At 42.7% G+C, this 26,258-nt stretch overlaps 1 protein-coding gene across 1 annotated transcript in view; it reads left to right on the forward strand.

Annotated features, from left to right (window-relative positions):
* The window catches only part of LOC115472877 (mediator of RNA polymerase II transcription subunit 1-like), a 128,355-nt gene that overhangs the window by 82,881 nt on the left and 19,216 nt on the right, over positions 1 to 26,258 (forward strand). Inside the window, exons 11-14 of the mRNA XM_030207404.1 lie at positions 4,349 to 4,457; positions 16,468 to 16,491; positions 17,801 to 17,925; positions 22,873 to 22,991. Of these exons, the coding sequence (XP_030063264.1) occupies positions 4,349 to 4,457; positions 16,468 to 16,491; positions 17,801 to 17,925; positions 22,873 to 22,991 (377 nt within the window). The remainder of the gene's footprint in view (positions 1 to 4,348; positions 4,458 to 16,467; positions 16,492 to 17,800; positions 17,926 to 22,872; positions 22,992 to 26,258) is intronic.

Genomic DNA, 26,258 nt, shown 5'->3' on the forward strand with positions numbered 1-26,258 from the left:
TCATCAGGGCAGAGCCAGGTTTCTGTTATGGCGAGCAGATGGAGGTGACGCGAGATAAAGAGGTCCTAGATATAGGCGAGTTTGTTACAGATAGAGCCTGTGGAGTTCTGTTAACTATCATGATAGGGTTAAATTGTATCCTACAGAAATTGGCAACCTGATGCTCATGGTTTTTGAAAATATAACGAACAATTAAAGCATATCTTGTTTGGAGCCTTTTGCAAGGTTTTGGATTCACAGCCACAGAGAGAAAATTGTCCTCTTACATTGAGCTACTACCTGGCCTCCACTACAACTGTTTCACCCAAAGGAACTGGAACCCTCCAGCCATTCTGGTGTTTACCCATAAAAATAGTGCCTAGTATAGAACCCAGTGGAATTAAGAGCAAAATTTGAACTTTTATTACATTTCATAGCCTCCAGCACTGTTTACTTCTTTCTGTGCTGAAAGTCTGTGATCACCTGTTAAGATGGTCACTATGTTAACTGTTTCAGCAGAGCAGTAACAAAGTGCATCAAAAAAGGAAGAAGCTGCTCTTGCTAGGCCTGCCTGAAGTTTGAGAATCATCTTGATGGAAAAGGTGGAGCCACATACTTCACACACACACAAGGCTTCAGCCTATCGATTGCTGTTAATGAGCCCTCCTCTCACCTACCAACACCCATCCTGTTAGAATATCAATGAAATGCTTTGATGTCCCCATGCGTACCCCCACCCTCCCACTCTGTCAGACTGTCAAAGTAATGCTTTGATGTTTCTCTTATATATACTATCTGCTAACACATTTGCTTATTTCCGATCTGACGAAGAAGGGCAACCTTCGAAAGCTAATCAAGAAATGTATTAAGTTATGTCTAATAAAAAAGGTATCATCTTATTTTCTTTTCCATGTTAATGAGCTAAAAGAAGTAGTTGAGAGTAGAGAATGACACGGGAACAAAGTTTGTCCCCATCCCCGCCTCGTCCCCGCAGGTTCTGTCTCCATCCCCGTTCTGTCCCTGTCCCCATGGGCTCTGTCTTCATCTGCAGAAGCCTCGAACAATTATGATTTTATATTTAAATCGTTTTATTTATTAAAGTATAAAAAGGAACAATATGCTGTGCAACTATTGTGTATAAATTACAAATAGAAAACAGTAATAACAGTGAGCAGCTATAATAACCCTCCTCACCACCACTCTCTACCCTTCCAACCCTAACAATAGCTGATTTCTACTACCCCAAGGAATCTTAATCCACCCTGTTAAAATGGCCAGGGTTACAAAATATGCCCTATGTAGAACTGTTATGATTTTTAAATTTGTGGATGAATAAGAAGTCATCAACAATCTCAGGATTCAGTCTAGCTCTCTTGTCTTCCACAGTCCTTCCTGCAATAGAAGATGTGCTGGTAGTAGGATGTACAGGATCTCCATCCAAATTTTGCTAGTTGAGGCCAGCATGTTTGCTTGTTTTTCCAAAAAATCAAAATATTGTTGTCTGCATCACTGAAACATAAATAACAGTCCAGTTCATTAAAAGGCTTCAAAGTAGAAAACGACACAGGGACAAAGTTTGTCCCCGCCCCGTGTCATTCTCTAGTTGTGAGCTCTGGATCCATGTTTTGAGGGCAGAGAAAGTGATAGCTGGTCAAAAGCTTTTACATAGTAAATTGGAGGCCTATAGGCTCAGAAGCATGTCTATGGACAGGCAGAATATGATCATTTATTTGTCCACTATTTGTCAGTACTACAGAAACTTGAGCAAATAACTGGTGGCTGACCTAAATTGTAACCATTGTTGTGTACCTCATTTTGATCTAGACTTTAAGCCCCCTATAGGTACCAAAGGGTCTGAGGGCAGTGGTGTAGCAAGGGCGGGACAGTGGGGGCGGTCCACCCCGGGTGTAAGAGCAAGGAGGGGGTGCTCCTCTCTCGCTGCACCTGACCGAAAGGCTGCTGGCATGGCAGTCAGCTCCTTCGACAGCCCCCCGACCTGCTGCAGTTTAAAAATCGTTGAATCGGCGGCAGCTGTAGTGTGCAGTGAACATGCCTCTGCCTGTAACAGAAGCGGGTCGCCTCGCGGAAATAGGAAGTTACATCAGAGGAGGGCGGGACACAGTGAGAGAAGGCCCGACGAGGCGAGCTATCTGCTTCTGTTACAGGCAGAGGGGCATTCACTGCACGCTAGAGCTGCTGCCGATTCAATGATTTTTAAACTGCAGCGGGTCGGGGGGCTGTCGAAGGAGCTGACTGCCGTGCCAGCAGCCTTTTGGTCAGGCACAGCGAAAGCGGAGCCCCCCTTCGCTCTTACACCTGGGGCACCGCTGATTCAGCGATTTTTTTTAAACTGCAGCATTGCCGGTCGGGTGGCAGAGAGAAGGGGCTGTTGAGGGAGCTGATGGTAGGCAGGTGGGGACTGGGTCGGGGGATGGCTCAGATGGGAAAAGGGGACTGGGTTGGGGGGCTCAAATGGGAGAAGGGGACTGGGTTGGGGGGGGCTCAGATGGGAGATGGGGGCTGGAGCTGGAACTAGGGTATGAGAAGGGGGCAGGAGGGAGAATGGAGCCATGCCTGGGACAGGGGCAGGTGGGACAATGGGTCTGGGGCTGAAAAGGAGGGCAGGTGAGAGAATGGGGCTGGAGCTGAGAAGGGGGGCCCTAATGCAAGGCAGGTGGATTAAGGGGACTGGAACTGGGGGCTGAAAAGGAGGGTAGGTGGGATAAGTGGGCTAGTACAGGAACTGGGGGCTGAAAATGGGCAGGGGATGAAACTGTGGGGACTGGGGGCTGAAAAGGGAACAGGGAGAAGTGACTGGGGCTGAAGCTTGGGACTGGTGGGAGAAAAGGGCTGGGGTGGGAACTGGGGGCTCAAAAGGAGGGGGCAGGTGGGAGACATGGGCTGGGGCTGGAACTAGGGACAGGTGGGATAATGGGGCTGGAACTGGGGGCTGAAAAGAGAGGGGGCAGATCCTGGATGGATGGATGGATGGGAGAGGGAGGGCAAATGGTGGATCGAAGGGGCAGAGAGAAAGGGCCGACAGTGGATGGAAGGGGGAGAGAGAGAGGGTATACAGGGGCAGATGGTGGATGGAAGGGGCAGAAATAGAGGGCAGGCGCTAGATGGAAGGGAGAGAGAGGGCAGATAGTGGTTGGAAGGGGCAGAGGGAGAGAGGGCAGATGGTAGATGGAGGGGACAGGGGAGAGAGGGCAGACAGTGGATGGCAGGGGCAGTGAGAGAGAGAAGGTAGACACTGGATGGTAGGGAGAAAGCGAAGACAGATACTGGATGAAAGGAGACAGTGAAACAAAGATGAGGAAATCAGAAACCAGAGACACAAACTGTAAATAAAATATATATATTTCTTTCTTTTTTTTTGCTTTAGGATATAGTAGTATTGTAGCTGTGTTAATAAATGTTTATAAATAGAACATGGAAATAAGGTAATATTTTTATTGGACTAATTTTAATACATTTTGACTAACTTTCGGAGAACAAAACCTCCTTCCTCAGGTCAGGATAGGATACTGTAACAGCAGTATTCTGTATTGACCTGAGGAAGGAGGTTTTGACCTCTGAAAGCTAAATGTATTAGTCCAATAAAATGGTATTATTTTATTTTCTATATTTGTTTTATTTCTATTTGTTAATTTGTAAAGTAGTGATTGGTATTTGTTTTTTCAAATTTACATTTGCTATCTTTATATTTTGCACAGTACTAGGGGACATTTTCTGTTTCTGTGTGTTGCATTGTATGCAGAATCTTGCATCTTGGGGGTTCAGTTTAATTTTTGTTTAAATAGAAAGTTTATGATTTCTTATTCTATAGTGGATTAGGGTGTGTCTGTGAAAAACACAGGGCTTCAGTTGGCATTGACTGTGCAGGATTGACGATCTGTACTATTCTATCTGGTTTTATTTTACAATAGGTGAATTGATGTTCTAGTGCTCACAGTTGTGTATAAGGTGCTTTCCTTTTCCTTGTGTGACTCATAGAAATTACTGGTTATGGTATGGTAGAATTGCTCCATAGGTCCCGCGTGTATTGTATTCTCGGTATGCCTAGTACAGGATTTTGGAGGGGGGGGGGTGTTAAAAAAAAAAAATAACCGGCCCCGGGTGTCAAATATCCTAGTTACGCCACTGTCTGAGGGTCATTGTTCTAGACTGACCTGAAGATTAATTTTCTTTCTGCCTAGGTCTGTGGAACTAGACTCCTGCAATTTACTACTCTGGAAGTTGGACAAGTTCATGGGTTTCAAAATAGTCAAAGATCTCATCTGGTGAACTGAAGCCTAAGCCAGATACCCTTTTGTCCATCTTAAAATAATTACCTGATACGATATATGCTTTCCTTTTGCTCTTTCAGTTGCTCAGATGTTTGACAGAAAAGTTTTTGCAACTATTGGAGGCACAAACACAATGCACAGACTTCCTTTCTCTCCCTTGCTGGCAAATTCCCAACCTGGAGCTGATGGGTAAGGGCAACACGGTATTAATAATGTCAATACAACGTTTATTTCTTTTTAAAAATACCTAGCTCTGAGAGTAGGGCTCCAGTATACCTTCTCCTGACCCCACTACCTACTAGGGGGTCTAGAGAAGGTATACTTGTGGGCCTACTAGTGCAGGCATAAATTCATAAACTAGCATTAGACTCAACTACGGGTATACAATTGTTCCAAGATATTTGTTTTACTCAAACACAAAAACTTGTCTTTACTAGATATAGAGGCATATTTTCAAAGCACTTTGGGAGGCTAAGTTCCATAGGTTTCTATGGAACTTTGGGAGGCTAAGTGCTTTGAAAATGAGCCTCATAATCTGACAAATGTACTTCGCACATAAGGCAGCCATGTTTTTCATATTTCTGCTTTTTAGTAAGTGGCTTCTTCTGATATATTATGTCATTTGTCTTGTCGGACGGAGACAGTTGGTGCCACTATGGCTCTTCACATCTCTGTTCCTACTGCTGACCTGGCACAGTTGGGTGTGTTTACTTTGTTTCTTGAGGTGGGGGAGTGAAGGACCCTGTAACCACTGCGTTTGACTCTGGAAATCTTACTTTCTAAAGCTGATACCTTTTATTTGATAACTTTAGTCTGACTTCCTATGCAATGCCCTTCACACTGTTAGTTCATATAAATGTCCCTTCAAAGATCCAAAATGGCTCATAATCCTTACACTCACTTCTTCTTTTAATTTGCGGGTATGAGTCCTCACTTCACTGGTACTATGCTGGCACTTTACTTGGCTAGTAAGTTTCCTTCTTCCAGCTTGCAACCCACGGCTGTAATAGTCTCCAGACCACTTCTGGAAGTGAATCTCAAACTTCTCATATTTCTGAAAGAGTTCTCCTTTTTTCTGCTATTTACTCAGATGCAGCTACCTCCACAACTCCAGCTTCCACCCTTCACATACAAAAAAATCAATTGTACATAGCCAAGCCACACAATACCGTCATATCTGCTCTGACCCATGAGACAGATATGAACACTTCAAAATCCTGACCGAATCCTTCAAATAATAAGGCTACAACCCCAAAATAATCTCCAAGAATATGGCCTCTTCCCTTAAAATACCCAGAGAAAACCTATTGCAGTACAAGGAAAAGAACCACAGAGAGACTCCCCCTTGTAGTGAAATGCAATTCAGAGTTAGAAAATTTGAGAAGAAGAATAAAAGATCTACAGCCACTACTTCAGGAGGATGAATTACTGAAAGAGAGATTCCCAGCTCCACCAGTGCTGGCCTTCCGACAGCCACCTAATTTGAAACATAAAAGCAAGCTCCCAATTCAAGCTCAAAAAGAAGAGAATGGCAAACATCCCTGAAATATACCAAGCTGCAAACTTTGCCAACACATTTCACAGGATCCCACAGTCACTCACATAGGTAAAACATTCGGCATAAGGGGATCCTTCACATTACTACTACTACTACTACAACAACTACTACTTATTTCTATAGCGCTACTAGACAAACGCAGCGCTGTACACTTGAACATGGGATGGTCCCTGCTCGAGAGAGCTTGTAATCTAATCGGGACAGACAAACAGGACAAATAAAAGGATACAGACAAACAGGACAAATAAAAGGATAAGGGAATTACTAAGGTGGGAATGTTAAAACAGACGGGTACTGAATAAGTGAATAGGGGTTAAAAGCAGCATCAAAAAGGTGGGGTTTTCATTTAGATTTGAAGACGGCCAGAGATGGAGCTTGACGTACTGGCTCAGGAAGTCTATTCCAGGCATATGGTGCAGCAAGATAAAAGGAACGGAGTCTGGAGTTAGCGGTGGAGGAGAAGGGTGCAGATAAGAGAGATTTACCCAGTGAATGGAGTTCCCAGGGAGGAATGTAGGGAGAGATGAGAGATGAGAGATACTGAGGAGCTGCAGAGTGAATGCTCTAGTAAGTCAATAAGAGGAGCTTGAACTGTATGAGGAAATGGATGGGGAGCCAATGAGGTGACTTGAGAAGAGGGCTAATATGAGGATAGCAACACTGGTGGAATATAAGTCATGCAGCAGAATTTTGAACAGATTGAAGGGCAGAGAGATGGCTTAGTAGGAGACCTGTGAGAAGCGAGTTGCAATATTCTAAGTGAGAGGTGATAAAGAGTGTGGATAAGGGTTTTGGTAGTGTGCTCAGAAAAGAGAGGATGAATTTTGGTGATATTATAGAGAAAGAAACAGGTTTTAGCAGTCTATTGAATATGTGCAGAGAGAGAGAGAGAGGAGTCAAAGATGACCCCAGGGTTACCAGCTGATGACAGGGAGGATGAGAGTGTTATTCACAGAGACAGAGAATGGGGGAAGAGGAGAGATTGGTTTAGGGGAAAAGATGATAAGCTCGGTCTTGGTCATGCTTAGTTTCAGATGGCGGTGAGACATCCAGGCAGCAATGTCAGACAGGCAGGCTGATACTTTGGCCTGAATTCCTGCTGAAATTTATGTTGTGGAGAGGTAGATCTGGGAGTCATCAGCATAAAGGTGATGCTGAAAACCATGGGATGAGATCAGAGCGCCAAGCGAAGAAGTATAGATGGAGAAAAGAAGAGGTCCCAAGACAGAGCCCTGAGGTATGCCAACTGATAGTGGGATAGAAGTGGAGGAGGATCCACCAGAGTATACACTAAAAGTGTGATGGGAGAGAGAAGAAGAAAACCAGGAAAGAACAGAGTCATGAAATCCAAGTGAGGACAGAGAATCAAGGAGTAGGCAGTGATCAACAGTGTGAAAAGCAACAGATAGATCGAGAAGGTCGAGGATAGAATAGAGACCTCTGGATCTGGCCAGGAACAGGTCATTGGAGACTTTAGCAAGTGCTGTTTCAGTTGAATTGTGAGGGCAAAAGCCAGGTTGAAGTGGATCAAGAATAGCTTGAGATGAAAGAAAGTCAAGACAAAGGAGGTGAACAGCACATTCAAGAATCTTTGATAGGAAAGGGAAGGGAAGGGGGAGATGGGGTGATAGTTGGAAGAACAGGTAGGTCCAATGAAGGTTTTTTGAGAAGTGGTGTAACTACGGCATGTTTGAAGGCATCAGGAACAGTTGCAATGGAAAGTGAAAGATTGAGGATATGACAGATAGAAGGGATGACAGTAGGAGAGAGAGTGCTAAGTAGAAGGGTGGGGAAAAGATCAGAGGAACAGATAGTTTCAAGGAGGAAAGAAAATGTGCAGTTTCTTCTTCAGCGATTTAAGAAAAGGAGGCAGGGGTTGAAGGAGGGTTGAGAGAATGGACTAAGGGAAGGAGAGGTGGGGGTGATTTGATTAGAATTCAAGGTTAATTTTGTGAACTTCATCGTGAAAGTACTCAGTCAGTCTAGAGAGAAAGTGAAGGTGGTGTTGATGGTGAAGGCACTTTGATGAGAGAGTTCAGTGAGGCAAAGAGACGTCGAGGGTTTGAGCCATGAGAGTTTGTCAACTGGATGTAGTAGTCCTGTTTGGCAAGTGAAAGAGCAGATTGGAAGGAGGTCAGCAAGAATTTGAGATGTATGAAGTCAGCATGGCCACAGGATTTCAGCCAAAGGTGTTCAGCAGATTGGGCAAAGGAAAGTAGGTAGTAGATTCTAGAGGTCAGCCAAGGCTGGAGTTTGGTATGCCTTACTGAACAGGGAATGGGAGGTGAGAATAGTATTATAGGAAGAGACAGCCTCATTGACAGACTTGGATAACATAGTTGTTGAGAAGAGGTTTGAAACACTGGAGGACAGAGTAGAAGAGTCAATAGCCTGAAAATTCCTAAATGTATTGGTGGAGATTGGACGGGACTTTGGGGGGGGGGGGGGGGGGGGTGGAACTCAGGTGCAGAAACTGGAGAGTGAGCAGTTGGAGAAGAAGATAAGCTCAAGACAGTGGCCATTCTGGTGAGTAGGGGTAGTGGAGCACAGCTGAAAGAGGATGTTAAAGCAAGAAACTGAGAAGCATAAGAGTCAGAGGGATCATTAGCATGAATGTTAAAATCCCCAAGAATGAGGGAAGGAGATGAAGGTTCAAGAAAGAAGGAAAGCCAGGAGTTGGTGAAAAAAGAAGAAAGGCACTTATCATGGGGTTGATAAATGGCTGCTATTCGGAGAGGTAGAGGAGTGAATAGATGGATGGAGTGGACTTTGAAGGACGAAAAGCAGTGAGACTGAGATGGAAGAAGAGGTTGAAATCTACAAGAGGGTGAGAACAGTAGCCTGACCCCACCTCTGCGGCCAACCGGGTGAGTGAGGAGTATAGGAGAAAAGGTAACCTCCATGACACAAGGCCACTGAGTCTTCAAGGCAAAACCAAGTCTCAGGACAAGCAGATGGAGAGTACAAGAGATAGAAGCCATGGATGTAGGAAAGTTTGTTGCAGACAGAGTGGGCATTCCATAGATCACATGAGAAAGGAAAGAAGAAGGGGAGAGGAAAAGAACAGAAATTAGATTGGAGACGTCACAGTGAGACCTGCATGAATAGGATGAGAGCTGATGTAGAGGACCAGGATTGGTATTGATATCCCCAATAGAGAGCAGAAGGAGCAAGAGAGTGCAGAGAACAGTAGGAGAGGCATGATGACAGTGACAAAGGCAAGATGTACTTGAACAGAATGGAGATGGTTGAATGAAAGAAAAGAAATGTTGAAGGGAGAAGACAAAAGGGATGGTGAGATGATGAAAGCAGAAGGTGGGCAATGTATTCCTACAGTGGTTTCAGATGGAGAAAGAGATTGGGAAGGGACAGTACTAAGAAGAGAAACTGTACTGGAGCCATCTTCAAATGTGGTATATATCGTTCAATGAAAAAAGTGTGAAGAAAGGTGCTATATTGGAGAAACAAGCCAGATGCTAAAGATGAGAATTAATTTACACAGACATCATATTAAACTTTACAAAAACCAGAACACTGCATCAATGATTTTTATGGTGAGAATACTAAAAGGAAATTTTAAGACAATCCAGGAATGTAAGACCTTTTGAACTCAAAATTATAAAATATTTTAAACACCCACCAGACTGGACTTAACAACGATTTGAGTTTTCTGTCCCACTATAAACCATAAAATTATACTGCTTTGTCACTCTTATCAGCCATTCATCTCTCCCTGTCTCTCACCCATCCAACTCTCCCTGTTTCTCACTGAACCCACCCACCCTTTTCCTGTGAGACTGTCATTGGAATGCTTTTGTGTTTCACTTATATGTTCTGATATTTGTCTACATTTGCTTATTTCTGATCTAAAGAAGGGTTACCTTCAAAAGCTAATAAAAAAATGAATTAGTCCAATAAAAAAGGTATCAGTATCATCTTATTTATTTTTCTATGTTTTGTTTTATTTCTATTTATTACCTTTGCAGCAGTGGTGTAGCCAGACAGCCAGTTTTGGGTGGGCCTGAGCCCAAAGTGGGTAGGCACAAAATTTTCTCTGCTCCGCCCTACCTCCACCTCAAAATATAAATACTTTAGCTAATGAGGATCCTCAAGCTCAGTCAGCTGAAGGCTTTCTCTGAAGGTGGCCAGAACTCTCTTTTACCAAGCTTGGCAGGCAACAGCAATGATCCTAAGCCACTGATGCCAGCACCCCACAAATGCTTAGCTGTCGATGGCTCAAGGATGCTGTTGCCTGATCTTGGTAGAAGGGAGTTTTGGCCACCTTTTGGAGGAGGTCCTTTGCTGGGGATGTCTGGGAAACCAGCTATACAGCAAGGGTTAGGACTGGTGTTAGACCTGCTTGGGCCCAGGTCAGAAAATAAAGGAAGGCTTCCCTCCCCAATTCCCTCTCCTCTTTGCCTCCCCTCCAATTTCCCACCTGCCATTACTATCACACCAACAGACCCTCACCAAATACAGAACAAGGGATCATAAATTAGAAATAAAAATATTTAGACAAAAATTGAAAAGGAACCCCAAGAAGTTAAACATAGCATTACTCAACACCAGAGACATAAAACAGAGATGCATTTCCTTTTCTACAGAACACAATAAAAAGACATTTGCTATGCACATTTCCAAAAGCTAACATATTCCATTTAAAACATTCAAAATAAAATACTTTGTTTCTACCTTTGTTGTCTGGACATTTTATTTTTCCATCTTGCTGGTTCCAATTTCTCTTTTCTGCTTTCCTCTCTGTCGTCTGCTAATTCATCTTCAAGCGGCTGCAGTCCATTTGTCTTTTCTCCTCTCTCCTGTCTGTTCCCTCACTATTCCTGCCTCTGACATATTGATCATTCCTTTGTAGCTCTTTTCTACCTCTCTCTCACCCTTCTTAGTCTCCTTTTTACTTTTCAACTACCTATCAAATTTCCATCTTCTTTCACCCACTAGCTCTCCCATTCCCCATCTTACTCCTCCCCATCTCTTACTTTCTCTTTTATCTTTAATCTACTTCCCATTACCATATTTCTACCCTCTGTAATCACTATCTCTCATTCATTTCCTTGCCACCCCCTCCTCCCCCTCTTGGCCTCTCCCACGGTTCCACCATTCCCATCATCTTCCTTCCTCCACCCTTCTAACCCTGGTAGCCTTATATTTTCCTGCCCCTTCTCTCTTCATTCCTGTCCTCTCCCCCATGGCCCAGCATTTCCCCCCCCCCCTCACCACCTACTGTGTACCTCTCCCTCCCTCTCATCAACCCCCATGTCTATCTCCCCTTCTCATTCCCACTGTCCACCATCTCTCTCTCTCTCTCTCTCTCCTTTGTGTTCTGGGTCCAACATATCTCTCCCCTTCCCGCATAGCATCTCTACCTTCCTCCCCTTTACCATCATGTCCAACATTTCTCTCTCCCTCTCCCTTGTGTTCTGGTCCAACATCTCTCTCCCCTTCCAATGCATCTCTCCCTTCCTCCCTTCTACCATCATTTCTAACATTTCTCCCTTCCCTCCACCCCTATGCCCACCATTTCTCCCTCCTCTCCACCCCTATGTTCAAAATTTCTCCCCCTCTCACCACCTATCCCCGCCACCTCATATGCAGCCAAGACTTCTCCCTTCCTCACCCCTTCACCCCTTTGCTGCATCTCTCCTTTCTTCCCCGTGCAGCATCTCCCCCACCCACTATGCCTCATCTTTCCATCTTCCCTCCTCCCTGTGCAGCATCTTTCCTTCCATCTTCCCTCCCCCCTGTGCAGCTGCTGTCCCCATCTTCCCTCCCCCGTGCAACATCTTTCCCCATTATCCCTTCCCCCATGCAGCAACTTTCACCCCATCTTCCCTTACCCTCCTTGCAGACCTACCCAGCAGAGGAGAGGCTTCCGGGTTAGCACTTAGTAGCTGCAAGGAGATTGTTGAGCGGCAGCCAGCATGTGGGAATCGCTGTGCAGGAAGGAACACTGCTGCTGGGCGGGCCTGACCCCAAATTGGGTGGTCCCAGGCCCACCTGGGCCTGCCCGTGGCTACGCCCCTGCTTTGCAGCCATTGAATGCCATTTCTTGTATAATTGCTACCCTAGGCACAAATCAAGCAGGGCTTTCCTACCAGAAGATAGAATGCAAGCCTTCATTTAGCATGTCCATGCTGTTTAATTAGCTCCCCAGGTTACAGCCAGAGCCTTTCTTCAGATGCCAGGTCACATGACTGTGGCAGATCTTTGTCATGCTTTTCAACCATTTAAATATGACTTCTACAGTGGGGCTTGAAATTCCTGTGAAATTGATGATTTTTGTCTTCCATTGTTGGCTCTTTAACCATCTCCTGAACTCTAGTTAATGCGCCACTGGTGGACTTCCACAGACAATCACAATATTCTCAGTAAATTTGAGAGACTGAGATCATGCTGCACATACTGTGGCATAGAAATGAGTTTTATGTTGTAGGCGAAACTAAAGAAAACTCATAAACCATAATAAACAAATTCAAGTTAACTAGTAAGTAAAAGAACAAAGGAGGAAGTCTTGATGCTTAGGTATATTTTTTTAGCGCAAACAATCATAGAAAAACCCAACTTAAATTTTTATATTGAATCCAAAAGCATTTCCGTTAATCAAAACAAATGGCTCCTTTTACTAAGGTGTGCTTATGGATTTAGTGCGCGCTAATGATTAGCGGGCACTAAATAAGATGCATATTATATTCCTATGGATGTTTTATTATTTAGCATATGCTAAATCTATTAGCACACCTTAATAAAAGGACACCATAGTAAATAACTTATCTCAAAGTTGTGCCAGATAGTTTAATCATGTAGATATGACGATGGCCAGCATTTCAGCACTCGGCTTCAGGGACAAGAGGACTCAAAAACATTTCAGAAGGTACTCAAACATATTGGCTCCCTGTGTTGTTAGTTGAGTTTTGTTTTATTGTAAAGTTTTTTTTTTTTTTTTTTTCTTTGCACACCACAGGCCCCTCAAGTTCTACTGTTAAGTGGGTAAAACTAACTCATTTTGAGACCTTGCCCCCAAGACAACCTCTCTCTATAAAAGTTCCTTTCCAACACAGCCAATGTCACTCAGTTCTGAGTATAGATTTTCATTTTTCAAGAGTGTTGAGTATCTCAGGTTGACCTCTTTGCCTCGTATGAGAATGAGAAACTCCCCTACTGATCTGTAATACCACTCCAGGGGCACCTAGCTCAGAATGCATTTTCAGCCTCATGGATTTGGTCCTTCCTTTATACATACTGCCTCAATTTCTCTCTTGGTAAATACATAAGTGCCATGCTCCTCATAGTACCTTGTTGGCCTTGGCAGTACTGATTTCCACTTTTCAAGTAGCTGGCTGTTCTACCTCCATGGAGGCTTCATCAGTTCCCACCATTGATAACTTGGCAACAAGGGTGTCTTCATTTGGACTTAAAGCCTCTAAGCATTCATTTGTTTCTTACCTGAGAATACCTCTGCCCATTCAAGACATTCTTATAGCTGTCAGGAGGTTATTAGCTAGACATATGTATTCTTTCAAGCAGAAACGTTTACTAACTTTTTTTCCACTAATGGATATCGTACAATGTGTCAGCAGGCTACAGTTTTACAGTGTTTCATCTGTATCTGAGGGGGCTTCAAATATACTTTACAAAAGTACATATGCACTCTTGGCCTACCATGTCCCAACTGATAACCTTTCAACTTCTTACTGCTGTTATATCACATTTCATGAAGGGAAGGCTCCATGTCATGCATGCACTACAAAAGCCTCTTGGGGTTTTTTTTTTTTTGGACCATAACCTGATACTAGAACTATTGAAACAGCCCTTTCATCCAGTAGAAACTTATTCACTGAAGTTCATTACTTAGAAAGTCCTTTTCCTTATGGCAGTTACTGTTTTGCTTTTAGTCACGTGTGCATATTCTGCATTTGTTTTTCATATTTGTAGTTGTAATATGTGTTCAATGCTGTTGCCACTTCCTGACTGACCTTGTATTCTGATAGGTCAGCGTCTGTATGTGACCCTTTCCCACCAATCACTGAAGTCCTGGCAGATGTTTCCATCATTGCCCTTAGGGGTCCTTTCACTAAGGTGCTCCGAAAAATGGCCTGCAGTGGTGTAGATGCATGTATTAGACATGCGCAGGACTATTTGACTATTTTTCAGCGCACCTACAAAAAAGGCCTTTTTTTTTTTTTTTTGCTGAAAATGGATGTGTGGCAAAATGAAAATTGGTGCGCACCCATTGTGGGTCTGAGACCTTACTGCCACCCATTGACTTAGTGGTAAGGTCTCACTTGTTAACCGAGCGGTAATCAGCATGCGTACAATGCCGATTACTGCCTAGTTAACGCTGCGCACTGGAAAATTTTTCCAATGTGTGTAGCAGGTGCACATAAAAAATGAAATTACTGCCTGGGCTACACGATAGTTCAAACTTGATGTGCGTAGGACGCGTGTATGCGGTTTAGTAAAAGGGCTCCGAAGTGACATACACTGTGCCTTAGTCCCAGGCATGGATTCTATTGGTCCCTTTTCTTGCCTCTCTGGCTTTGTGGGTTTTTTCTTCCCCCCCCCCCCCCCTCCCCAACAAGGCAGAATCTCCATTTTGTCTTAAGGCATATGCAGTACTGCTGTGCTCCACACCTCCCAAGGAAAGTGGACTCTGTTCACCATTCACTTTTTGCTCAACTTCCCAATTTCTTCAATTCTAAATCCATCTCTTAAACAAATCGGCCCATTCTTCAGACACCCATATCTACCTCTCTACAATATGGTAGGGAACTGTAAGTATCCAGTTAAGACTCTTGTCCTGAGGCAGAAAGACCTCTGATTTCAAGTTATTTATGCAGTAAGTGATCTGTAACCTGTTGTTAAAATTGTCCATAGTACCTGAAAACTTGGAGGGTCCAGGGTGTGATCCGGGAAATTACAGACCGGTAAGCCTGACTTCAGGGCCTGGCAAAATAGTGCTAAAATAGTGGAAACTATTATTAAAGAACTAGTAAAAGAGGCCCGTTTCAGAGCAAATGAAACGGGCGCTAGCAAGGTTTTCATCACCAACACCCCCCCCGTCCCTGGCCAACCCTTTCGTCGTTCTGCCATTGCTCCGCCCCCAATGTCGTGACGTTTGACGCGAGGGCGGGGCCCGGAGCGATGTCCCGCCTCCCTCCCTGCCAACCCGTTTGTTGTTCTGCCATTGCTCCGCCCTCGAGGGCGGGGCCCGGAGCGATTTTGGTGGCTTCACCACCACGAACCTTCAACCTTTTTGAAGGAAGTCAGGGCTTGGCTTCACTGACGTCAGTGTCCTCAGAACGTTGAGGGTGAGTTTTATTATAGTAGATAAAATTACAGGACACGTAGACAAATGTGGTTTAATGGGACAGAGAGTCAGCATGGGTTTAACCAAGGGAGGTCTTGCCTCACCAATTGGCCTCATTTCTTTGATGGTGTGAATAAACATGTTGATAAAGGTTAGCCAGTTATGTAATTTATCCAGATTTTCAGAAAGCCTTTGACAAAGTACCTCATGAGAGACACCTGAGAAAATTAAGGAGTAATCAGGAGGTAACGTCCTCCCTGGCTGCCACTTTTACTCCTTGATGACCTAACAGTCCCACAGATTCCCTCATAGGCTTTCTGCTTCTGATCTACCTGAAACAGTTATTACTATGGGTTTTTGCCTGTGTGGCAAGTTTCTCTTTGAATTTTCATAGCTTTTTTTTTTTTTTTTTTATCAATGCTTTGCATCTAACTTTCCAGTGCTTTATGTTGCTTCTTGTTTTCTTCATTCGGATCCTTTTTCCATTTTTTGAAGGATGTTCTTTTGGCTTTAATAGCCTCTTTCACTTCTCCCTTTAACCATACTAGCTGCTGTTAAAGGGAGAAGTGAAAGAGGCAGATTATAGATGTGTAACATGTTGTACCTCTTCTATACAAACAAGCTTTGCATTTTAATGTTATAATAAAAATGATCTCTCGAGTTCATTGAATCAGTGGCCTAGACACTGGAAACGTATTGCTGGAAAAGTCATAGATCCTCAGCTTTGATTTAATTGCAAGTTGTTGCAATTAAATCAAAGCTGAGGATCTATGAATTTGTTGAGGTTTGCAGTGCTTTTATTTATCATTTCTTTGTTTAATTTACCTGCTTGATTAAAAGTTTGTCCCTTTCTGACCTTTTTTATCAGATTCCATATAAATGTCTGTAGAATATAAGTAGTGAACCTCACCGGCACTTGTCAAAATTAATTGATTTTGACAGGTGACACGCCTACTTCTGGGTTTTGCAGAGCATTAGCACTTTTGTAGGGAGTGTATGTGAATCACACTCCTTCCGATGGTATATATTCAGTAATCTTTTGATCACACTCATGTTTTCATACAGATTAAGCCACTTGAAATGCATGTTTTGGAATTAGAGTATTAATCTATGTGTGTTTATTTATGCACTTTATAATTTCACAACAGTCTTGTGTCACAACTCCTTAGCATTTTAAGTTGTACAGCTAAAATGCGGCAGTTCAACCATGGAATATATCTTGTATGAATTTTTGTTTATTTTTTGTGAATATAAGATGTTTATATGTTTTTTTTTAATGTTTGTTATATTTTATCTGTATGTTTTATGTTAATTCCTAGGATATTACCCCTGATGCAGCCCATGTAAGAAGAAACGTGGCCCACGTCGGGTATTTTTAAGGACTTTGGATTTTTTAATAAAGCATTGTATTTTCACCCTTATTTGGGATCTGTGCTATGTAGATGGGTATAAATACATGTATGGATTTATCGAGAAACAATTTCCAGTTTCCTAAAAACCTTTCTAATAAGCTAATGGCAGTCAATGAAGTGGGGACCAGATATATTAAAAGATTTTCTTACAGATGTGAAAGAGGCCTGTCAAGCATTTAGTAGTGGTTGCTGTTGGTCACAAGGCTCAACTTATTCCTATGGTCTCTGTGGCTCATAATATGCATTGTTAGTGTGTGCTGGAAATGTATGGAAGTATAAAATCCTTTAAATGAGGCTTCCCACAGGGAGAGATCTTACTGATATTAGAGGGAGGAGATGGAGTGAGTATAGTGGAAGAAGAGGGGTGCAGGGACAGCATGTTGGCTGTTTAATTCCGAAGGCGTTGGAGAAAAAAAGGGGAGATTATTTCCTTCTCCACCTGGGGAAGGAAAGCAAAGGTTGTTTTGTCCTGTGTCAAAGGAGTTTGTGGTGTACTTGAAAGATCCACACGCAACACCAAAGAGGCTTTTCAGGTGCGCAGCAATCGCAGAAGAAAGATCCACATTCACATCTATGTCTAGAGGAGGGTATCCAGCTGAGGCAAGGATAGGAGCATCAATTGAAAAAAGAGCAAAGAGAGAAAGAATGTATGAATATCTGGGGAGGCACAGGTCATTAGGGATTTAGGAGCAGTAGGCCCTGGAACGCTCATGTTTTTGAGTGACTAACCCTGATTAGTCATTACTGTTTTCTGGAATTAGGTATTTTATTACCTGTTCCTTTTTTTTTTTTTTTTTTTTACAAAAGTAAACTTTATTTTATTGGGACATTTGTTGATTTGAGAATGGTTGCTTGGCAGGACAGTTAGATCCTCATGCGTACCTAGTTGCTAATGACTCCCTTTCTCCTTCTGGAAGAACTCCCAGGACTGCAACAAGTTTGCAGGGACTTGGCAGTGCTTGAAGGTGGTGTTATGTCAACAAGGATGACCATGACAAGGAGGGTTAAACACACAGTGGGGAAAAGCCCTGTGGTACATCAGGCCCTTGGGGCATTTGAATTATTTTGAGTTCAAGACAATTCTAAGGGTGTCTTTTTTTTTTTTTTTTTTTCTCTCTCTCTTTCCAAAATCTTGATTTGATAGCTAAATTTCCAAGTCACAGTGAGTCTCAGCATAACCTGTGTATTAATGCATTATAGTTTTATTACCAACACATTGATTGAAATATTTTCTCTTCAGTAACCTTGTGTTTTTACCATTGAGTGATGAGCTAAGCATGGATTTGCCAGCCTGCTTCTTCCTGAAGTTCTTGCAGCCTGTTCCCATAATGTTACACATCATTCAAAAGATACAGAAGATCACAGGTTGGTGTTTGGAAAGTGAAAAACCTACATATTTATTTAGATTTTGCTCACACCTTTTTCAGTAGTAGCTCAAGGTGAGTTACATTCAGGTACACTGGGTATTTTCCTGTCCCTGGAGGACTCGCAATCTAAGCTTGTACCTGAGGTAATGGAGGGTTAAGTGACTTGCCCAATGTATCACCCTCTCCAGACTTTTCTCCCATCTACTTTCTGAGGAGTGCTTCAACCCCTCTGTTCTCCTTAGCCCACAACCTATCAGAGTGCCTTACTTATTTCTACTCCAATTAGAGTTTTGGCTAGGCTCCTCCCTAGCCTTTCCCAGTATGGGGAGTATTTCCTGTGGAGGATTTGCTTCCCTGCCCTCCACCCTTTTAAGACCCTTCTCCCATATCTGGATTCTTGGAAGCAACAACTCTAGCCCCAAGCCTTATGGGAGTTATAGTTTCCTTCTGTTTCAAGGGAAGCTACTATTTCCTTTACTACTTATAACTGTAACAACTAATTAGGGAGCCAGATCCCCCCCCCCCCCCCCCCGCATCTTCATAACAAGACACCACCTGTGCTTGTCACATAAGGCACTTGTAAGTGGTATAGCATGTAAATGCAAGGGGGCTTATACACAGCATGGCAGGAACATGGGCAGGGTTTCCAATCAATTATTTATATAACTTACAGAATATTGTTACACACTTCCTTGCTGCATTAGCAATTATGCCAGGCCTACGGTTGGTGTAACGGCAGGCATGTAAAGGTTAGGTGCAACAGTTATGCTAGTATTATATAATGGAATTTGAGAATCCAGATGCCATGTTAAAATAGAATCTCAACATATAGCATCAGGGTGCCTAAATGGAGATGCCAACGTATAGATTTGTAGTGCTTACTAAGTGAGTTTTTAATTGGCAAAGCAACTTTTGCTAAAAGTTGTAGTTGATATAGTCTAACTCTTGGTCGCAAATTAATTTATGATGCAAGAGCTTTCATTAGTGACTTTTTTGCTCCTAGAATTTTATTATTGTATAGAACAGAAAATACAAGCAGTCAAAAAGATGCACACTCAGTACATAAATGCAAATATACAACGGACTACAATAGGAATGCCAAAAAAACATCAAAGAAATCTACAGCTATATGAGATGTTGTCCTAGAAAGCATCTTCACTGGGGATTAAGGTGTACCATAGGGTATAGTTTTCTTAACAGTTTAGGTTTTCCTTTTATTAGGTGAAAAAAAAACATTACAGAACTGTACCAGTGGAACCACAACTTTCCTGTGTGTGAGGATACAAATTCTTTCCACGATCAGGATGGGGAAAAGAGTCAAGTTACCATAAATTGTGCTGTTCTGTCTGGGTGGGCTGGGCTTTTTTGTAAAACACATTTTTAATCTGGGTATGACAGCTATCAGAAGAGCCCCTATTTCTCAAAATTAGAGTAAAACTTCAACAGGAATATTAGATTCTTGTATTTATGTGAGGGAAGGAGACATCCAAATTAGGACCGGACATCAAAGACCTTAAACTATTCCAAATTGTAAATAAGTTACTAGACACCACCCCTGTCACTACATCCAACACAGACATCCCATCCACCTATTTCAAGGACAAAATAACAAAATTATGTAGCACTCTCCCTAATCACAACACAGACATCGAAAACTTCCTCGACGATCTAGACCTAATTCCGAGTGGATACCCAGCTGACCGTATCTGGTCTACATTCAACCTACTCACCAGTGAATCACTTACACAAGCGATTCACAGATTTGCCAACACCCACTGCAAACTGGACATATGTCCCAGTCACCTTCTCAAATGCACCCCCAGCCGATTCATAGAAGACCTCACATCCCACCTAAACTTCACCCTACAACAAGGTTTCTTCTCCAGGAACATGGTAACATCCTACTTACCCCAATACCAAAAGATACGAAGAAAAAAAACAAACATCACCAACTACCGTCCAGTTGCGTCCATCCCTCTAGTAGTAAAATTGACGGAGAGCATGGTGACCAAACAGCTTACGGAATATTTGGACAAGCACTCTATACTACATGACTCACAATCGGGATTCCGATCCCACCGTAGTACTGAAACTGTCATAGTCACGCTCCTGGCCAAATTCAAACAGGAAATAGCCACAGGTAAAAGCATACTTCTTCAATTCGACATGTCGAGCGCATTCGACATGGTAAAACCATAAAATACTATTAAGACTCCTTAGCCACTTCGGGATTGTTGGAAATGTACTTAAATGGATCAATGGCTTTCTAACCACCAGAGCATACCAAGTACAATCAAATTCAAAACATATCACCACTGTGGAAAGCAGCCTGCGGAATACACCAAGGACCACCATTATCACCAATACTCTTCAACATAATGATGATCCCACTGGCAAAGTCTGTATACAATCGAGGCCTTAACCCATTCATCTATGCAGATGATGTTACAATCTATATTCCATTCAGACAAGCCCTGACTGAAATAACCAATGAATTCAACGATGGCCTAAACATCATGGACTCCTGGGCAAACTCATTCCAACTGAAACTGAACACTGAAAAAACACACTGCCTGATCCTCTCATCTCAACATAACAACTACAAACCTGCAACCTTTAACACCCCAGGAAACACACTCCCTATTTCAGACAGCCTAAAAATACTCAGTCACAATTTGACCGCAGCCTCACTCTCGAGAGCCAAATAAAAACTGTAATAAAATGTTCTACTCAATGTGGAAACTCAAACGTATAAAACCTTTCTTCCTGAGGGATACCTTTTGTAAACTAATACAGTCAATGGTCCTAAGCCATGCAGATTACTGCAACGGAATATATGCGGGATGCAAAGAACAACACTAACTTCAGACTGCCCAAAACACAGCAGCCAGACTGATATATGGTAAAACACAATTCGAAAGTGCTAAACCCCTTCGAGAAAAGCTGCACTGGCTCCCAATCGAAGAACGGATCATCTTCAAAATCTGCACTCTGGTTCTTAAAATCATCTACGGCGTAGTCCCAGGTTTACATGACAGACCTCATAGACCTACCAACTAGAAACAGATTCGGATCAGCACGATCTTACCTAAACCTACATTACCCAAACTGCAAAGGGCTAAAGTACAAAACAACTTATGCATCCAGCTTTTCCTACATAAGCGCACAACTGTGGAATGGACTCCCGCATGCCATAAAAACAATCCATGACCATCTAAACTTCAGGATATCATTAAAAACCCACCTCTTCAAAAAAGCCTACCCCACCAATCCAACATAACTCCCCACAGCCGGCAACACAATATAATCAATGATCGTACTGGACAATCTACTATTCTCATTCCTTGACCCCATGATGCCTGAACCACATCTACCTCATTTGTCTACAACACAATTTTCATTTGTTATCAACTGTAATGGCAAATGACTTTACGATACTTTGTAAGCCACATTCAGCCTGCAAAAAGGTGGGAAAATGCGGGGTATAAATGTAACAAATAAAATTTAAAAAATCCAACATCTAGCCCAGACTTGATACCCTGCCCTCTTTCTCAAAATAATTAAGAAAGGGCTCCCAAATTCACTGCAATTTATGCTGTCTTCTGCAGGTGAGCAGCAAAAGTCTCTCCCCCTCCAGAATCCACATTGTCTCCACCACTCCACTAAAGTGACTGAATAACATGTAACCAAGTAGGCTAGTCCTGTCCAAGAGCAATGGGTCCTGATTAAGATGGAAGTGAAGCATCACTTGAGTAGCTTTTTGGCAAAATAAGTCTTGCAATTTTGGGGCAATCCCACCATATATGCTTAAATGAGCTAACATCCCCACACTACCTCCAACACCTATCTCTGAAGGGGGGATATATTTGTCTTAGATTCATAGGATTTATATAGGCTCTATTACAGCAATTTATATTGTGTGCCCTGATCGGGTGTTGAAATAGCCACTCTTCTGTAGTTCTGGTGAATCAACTCCCATTCTTCTAAGGACCGCTGTTGTTAGATTTCCAATTCTCACCTAGGGCAGAAAGCCCACCGGCGTGTTCTCCCACCCCTAAGGAAGAATTTATGGAAATTGGCAATAAGGCTTTTTGTAGAAGTAGCTTGCCAGGAGGAGCTTTTCTAATGGTATATGGTCTCATAAAAACTGCACTATGGAGGTATAAAAGTGTTCCATCTGGAGTAGGGGAAAATGAGGTTTGGGGGTTCCTTACAAAGCTTCCGAATATGTGCCCTTTGTAAATATGTCCCTCCCCCTTTCCTGATAAAATAAATTATTCTATGTAACACAGTTTAAAACAAATAGGAGAAAATATTTGTTCACGCAACGTATGGTTATGCTCTGAAACTCATTGCTGGAGCAAATGGTAAAAGCAGTTAATATAGCTGGGTTTATAAAAGGTTGGAAAAATTCCTGGAGGAAAAGGCTTAAACCATTGCTAAGGTACACCTGGGAAAGATAGCTTATATCTGAGATTAAGTGACATGAAATTTTGCTACTTTTTGGGACTCTTCTAGGTAGGTGTGAACCTGGATTAGTCTCTTTTGGAAATGGTATGCTAGGCTAGATGGATCCTTAGGCTGCCACACTAGGGCATTTCTTATGTTCTAACCATTTTAAAGCCCAGGGGGAACACAGGTGTGTGTGGGGGTGGGACCCTAAAATGACTGTTAATGGCAATAATTTGACTACCAAGCCCAAAGGTAAAACCACCTTCTTCCGTATGTAACTTTGTAAGTCTGTGTGCTTTTGAAAATGAGCCTCATGAACACCTTTGTGTCTTTATAAAATAAACTCAAAATCGCAAACTTGGACTTCCATCCTAGGTTACCTTTTATATATTACTCTTTATATATGTTCAATTTCACAGACATGTCTATATTAAAATGTTCAAAATCCAAATTTGGATGCATAACTTCAGAATAAAAGAAACTTGTGTTTTAGGGCTTCCTGTTGTTGGCATGGAGATGGCTCCATTTTATGAACTGCTTGTACGAGTCACTTTGAAGGAAAAGGACTGTGAGGATGAAATCATGATGAATAAATCACATTATTTTTTTGTGGTATGTACCCCACTAATAGTGACTTTTCTGCACTGTATTTCACAAGTTCTTCTTTCTAGTCATTTTCAACAAGAAGCTCTCCTGTAATTATTGTGTGGCTTTATTTGCCTAGCATTTCCTTTCCCCTCCAGTTTTCCCACTTAACTGGAATCAGTGCTGAGATCGGGAGTCTTCATTCACAACAACTGCAACTCTATAGACACTCACAATATTTCTGGTTTGATCATGGCAACAACAGTTCTGAGGCTGGGACTGATGCACCAAAGCTCTTCTGGAGCTCTAAATCTGAATACGGAGTGGCTCCTTTTCATTGACTGATTCCCCCCCCCCCCCCCCCCCCCCCGCCCAGTGTTCAGAGGTTCTGAATATTACTGCAGGATTCCTAGCTGATTTACAGTACAGAAGACCCAGTGGGAATGGAACCAGAGAGTTCTTTGCACTGCAGCTACAATGCTACTACTGAGCCACTGGGCTCTCCTCAAATTCTAAGTTTGTGTGCTTTGTAATGCTAGGCATTCTTTAATAAACTGAATGAATTGGAAACACAAGAGGGTTAGCCCAATGGTACTGCACTCTCAGGATAAGTTTTTAAGAACTGCTCTTTGTTTAAATTCTTTATTCCTTAGCATCCTATCAGACCAGTCCAGACCAATGGGTTGTGTCCATCTACCAGCTGATGGAGACAGAGAGTGAAAATAGTTCTCAAATGATTTGCCCGTTATGGGTATAATACAGCATAGAATGTTCAGTATATTTCTCTGTCTCCCACTTGGATGGATGAGGAGCTAACAGCCCCGCTCCTGACCTGGTTTATAACTAGTTTTAGTTGAGCTTTAACTTTTGGGGTTTTGTGCTCCTGAGCTAGTTTTTAGCAGAGTTGGGGGTGCATATTTAGATTGTTCACCTGAACCAACTTCTCAGCTGTGTTTCAGTGGAGTTGAGAGTGCCTCCTTTGGCATAAGTTCCTGTGGGTTTTTTTTTTTTTTAAATCAGATGCTCTGTAGAGCTGAGGTGTATCTCAGAGATCTCTGACATCCCTATCACTAACATCTCCTTTTGAAGTCAGCCTGCATTTTGCGATCCTGTTCTGGTTTATTTCAGTGCATTAGTGCCTCTTTTTTTTTTTTTTTTTGTTCTTTTTTAACACACACAGGTATCTGGCTGCTATATTCCTCAGAGCAGGTTCTCTCTCCTCCTCAGCTACATGAGTTACTGACAGAAACCCTTGTTCTGTTTTCTTTAAGCAGCTAATACTTCTCTGTGACTCTCTATATGGAGGACTAGCTTTTTGCTTATAGCTGCTATTGTTTCTATGCTACTTTAAATTTCTGTTGCAGTTTTTCCCATCTAGTTTCTATCAGCTGGTGTTTGTTTTTCTTTCTAATCTTCTAGCTGCATGACCCACAGTAGGCAAATGTGGACATTTATAAGCCCCTCTCTCCTTGCGTTAAAAAAGAAAGAAAGGCAGCTCATATTAAGTGCCTCTCCTTTTTATTCTTTCTCAGGTATGTATCCTGAGGTCTACTAATTGTTAATCTTGTCAACTGCATTTGTGAATATGCTGGAACATACTGCTGTTCATTTGTATGTCAGTTATCATGTCAACTGTATGCTGCGCCTTATGTAGTCTTATTCCTTGCAACATAAGATATCCTACCTATATGTCTGCGCTAGAGATTATACTGTTTATCTTGGTCTAAGACCTCGGTATGTTCCCACTAGAATTGATTCTATGTTTTCAGATATTATGAAGTTTTCTATAGTTTTACCTGAGAAAATAGTCTCGGTTTCAGCAAGGCAAAATGTATTCCTTTTTTTTTTTTGCTTTATTTTCTGTCCTAGAGACATTTCCTACTCATTTTAAATAAATAAATTATGAACTGAATTGTTCACCTAGCCATAGAGCTGTCCCAGTCAGCTCTTTTTACCTTAAAAGAAAAAAAGCCACTTTTGGGATTTTTTCCCCATTCTGTTTACATTTCTTATCTGGTCAAAGCAGTACAATTCAACTGTTGGCTATGTTCTACCAAATTAGATGGGCACAATCTGCTTCAACATGAGCTGCTCATCTGGCTTATGAGATCACATGCAGGCTTATTTTCGAAAGAGAAGGGTGCCCATCTTTCGACACAAATTGAAAGATGGGCGTCGTCCTCCCAGGGTTGCCCAAATTGGCATAATCGAAAGCCGATTTTGGGCGTCTTCAACTGCTTTCCATCGCGGGGATGACCAAAGTTCATGGGGGCGTGTTGGAAGCATAGTGAAGGTGGGACTGAGGCGTGCTTAACACATGGCCGTCCTCGGCTGATAATGGAAAAAAGCGGGGCATCCCTGACAAACACTTGGGTGACTTTACTTGGTCCTTTTTTTTTTTTTTTTTACGACCAAGCCTCAAAAAGGTGTCCGAACTGACCAGATGACCACCAGAGGGAATCGGGTATGACCCTCCCCTTACACCCCCAGTTGTCACTAACCCCCCCCTTACACCCCCAGTTGTCACTAACCCCCTCCCATCCTAAAAAAAAATCTTTAAAAATATTTTTTGCCAGCCTCAAATGTCATACCCAGCTCCATGACAGCAGTATGCAGGTCCCTGGAGCAGTTTTAGTGGGTACTGCAGTGCACTTCAGGCAGGTGGACCCAGGCCCATCCTCCCCCTACCTGTTACACTTGTAGTGGTAAATGTGAGCCCTCCAAAACCCACCAGAAACCCACTGTACCCACATCTAGGTGCCCCCTTCATCCCTAAGGGCTATGGTAGTGGTGTACAGTTGTGGGGAGTGGGTTTTGGGGGGCTCAGCACACAAGGGAAGGGAGCCATGCACCTGGGAGCTTTTTCTGAAGTCCACTGCAGTGCCCCCTAGGGTGCCTGGTTGATGTCCTGGCATGTGAGGGGGACCAGTGCACTATGAATGCTGGCTCCTCCCATGACCAAATGGCTTGGATTTGGTCGTTTCTGAGATGGGCATCCTCGGTTTCCATTATCGCTGAAAACCGGGGATGACCATCTCTAAGGTTGATCTAAATGTTGAGATTTGGGCGTCTCCAACCGTATTATCGAAACGAAAGATGGACGCCCATCTTGTTTTGATAATACGGGTTTCCCTGCCCCTTCGTTGGGACGTCCTGCGAGGATGCCCTCAGGAAAACTTGGGCGCCCTGTTCGATTATGCCCCTCATGGTATCACTATTTTTCTGTTATGGAAATAATACACTATTCTATTACTTGAGGTGATACGTGTTATAGAGTACAAACATTGTATACAA

This window comes from Microcaecilia unicolor, chromosome 1, assembly GCF_901765095.1.
Source record: "Microcaecilia unicolor chromosome 1, aMicUni1.1, whole genome shotgun sequence".
Classification (NCBI taxonomy): domain Eukaryota; kingdom Metazoa; phylum Chordata; class Amphibia; order Gymnophiona; family Siphonopidae; genus Microcaecilia; species Microcaecilia unicolor.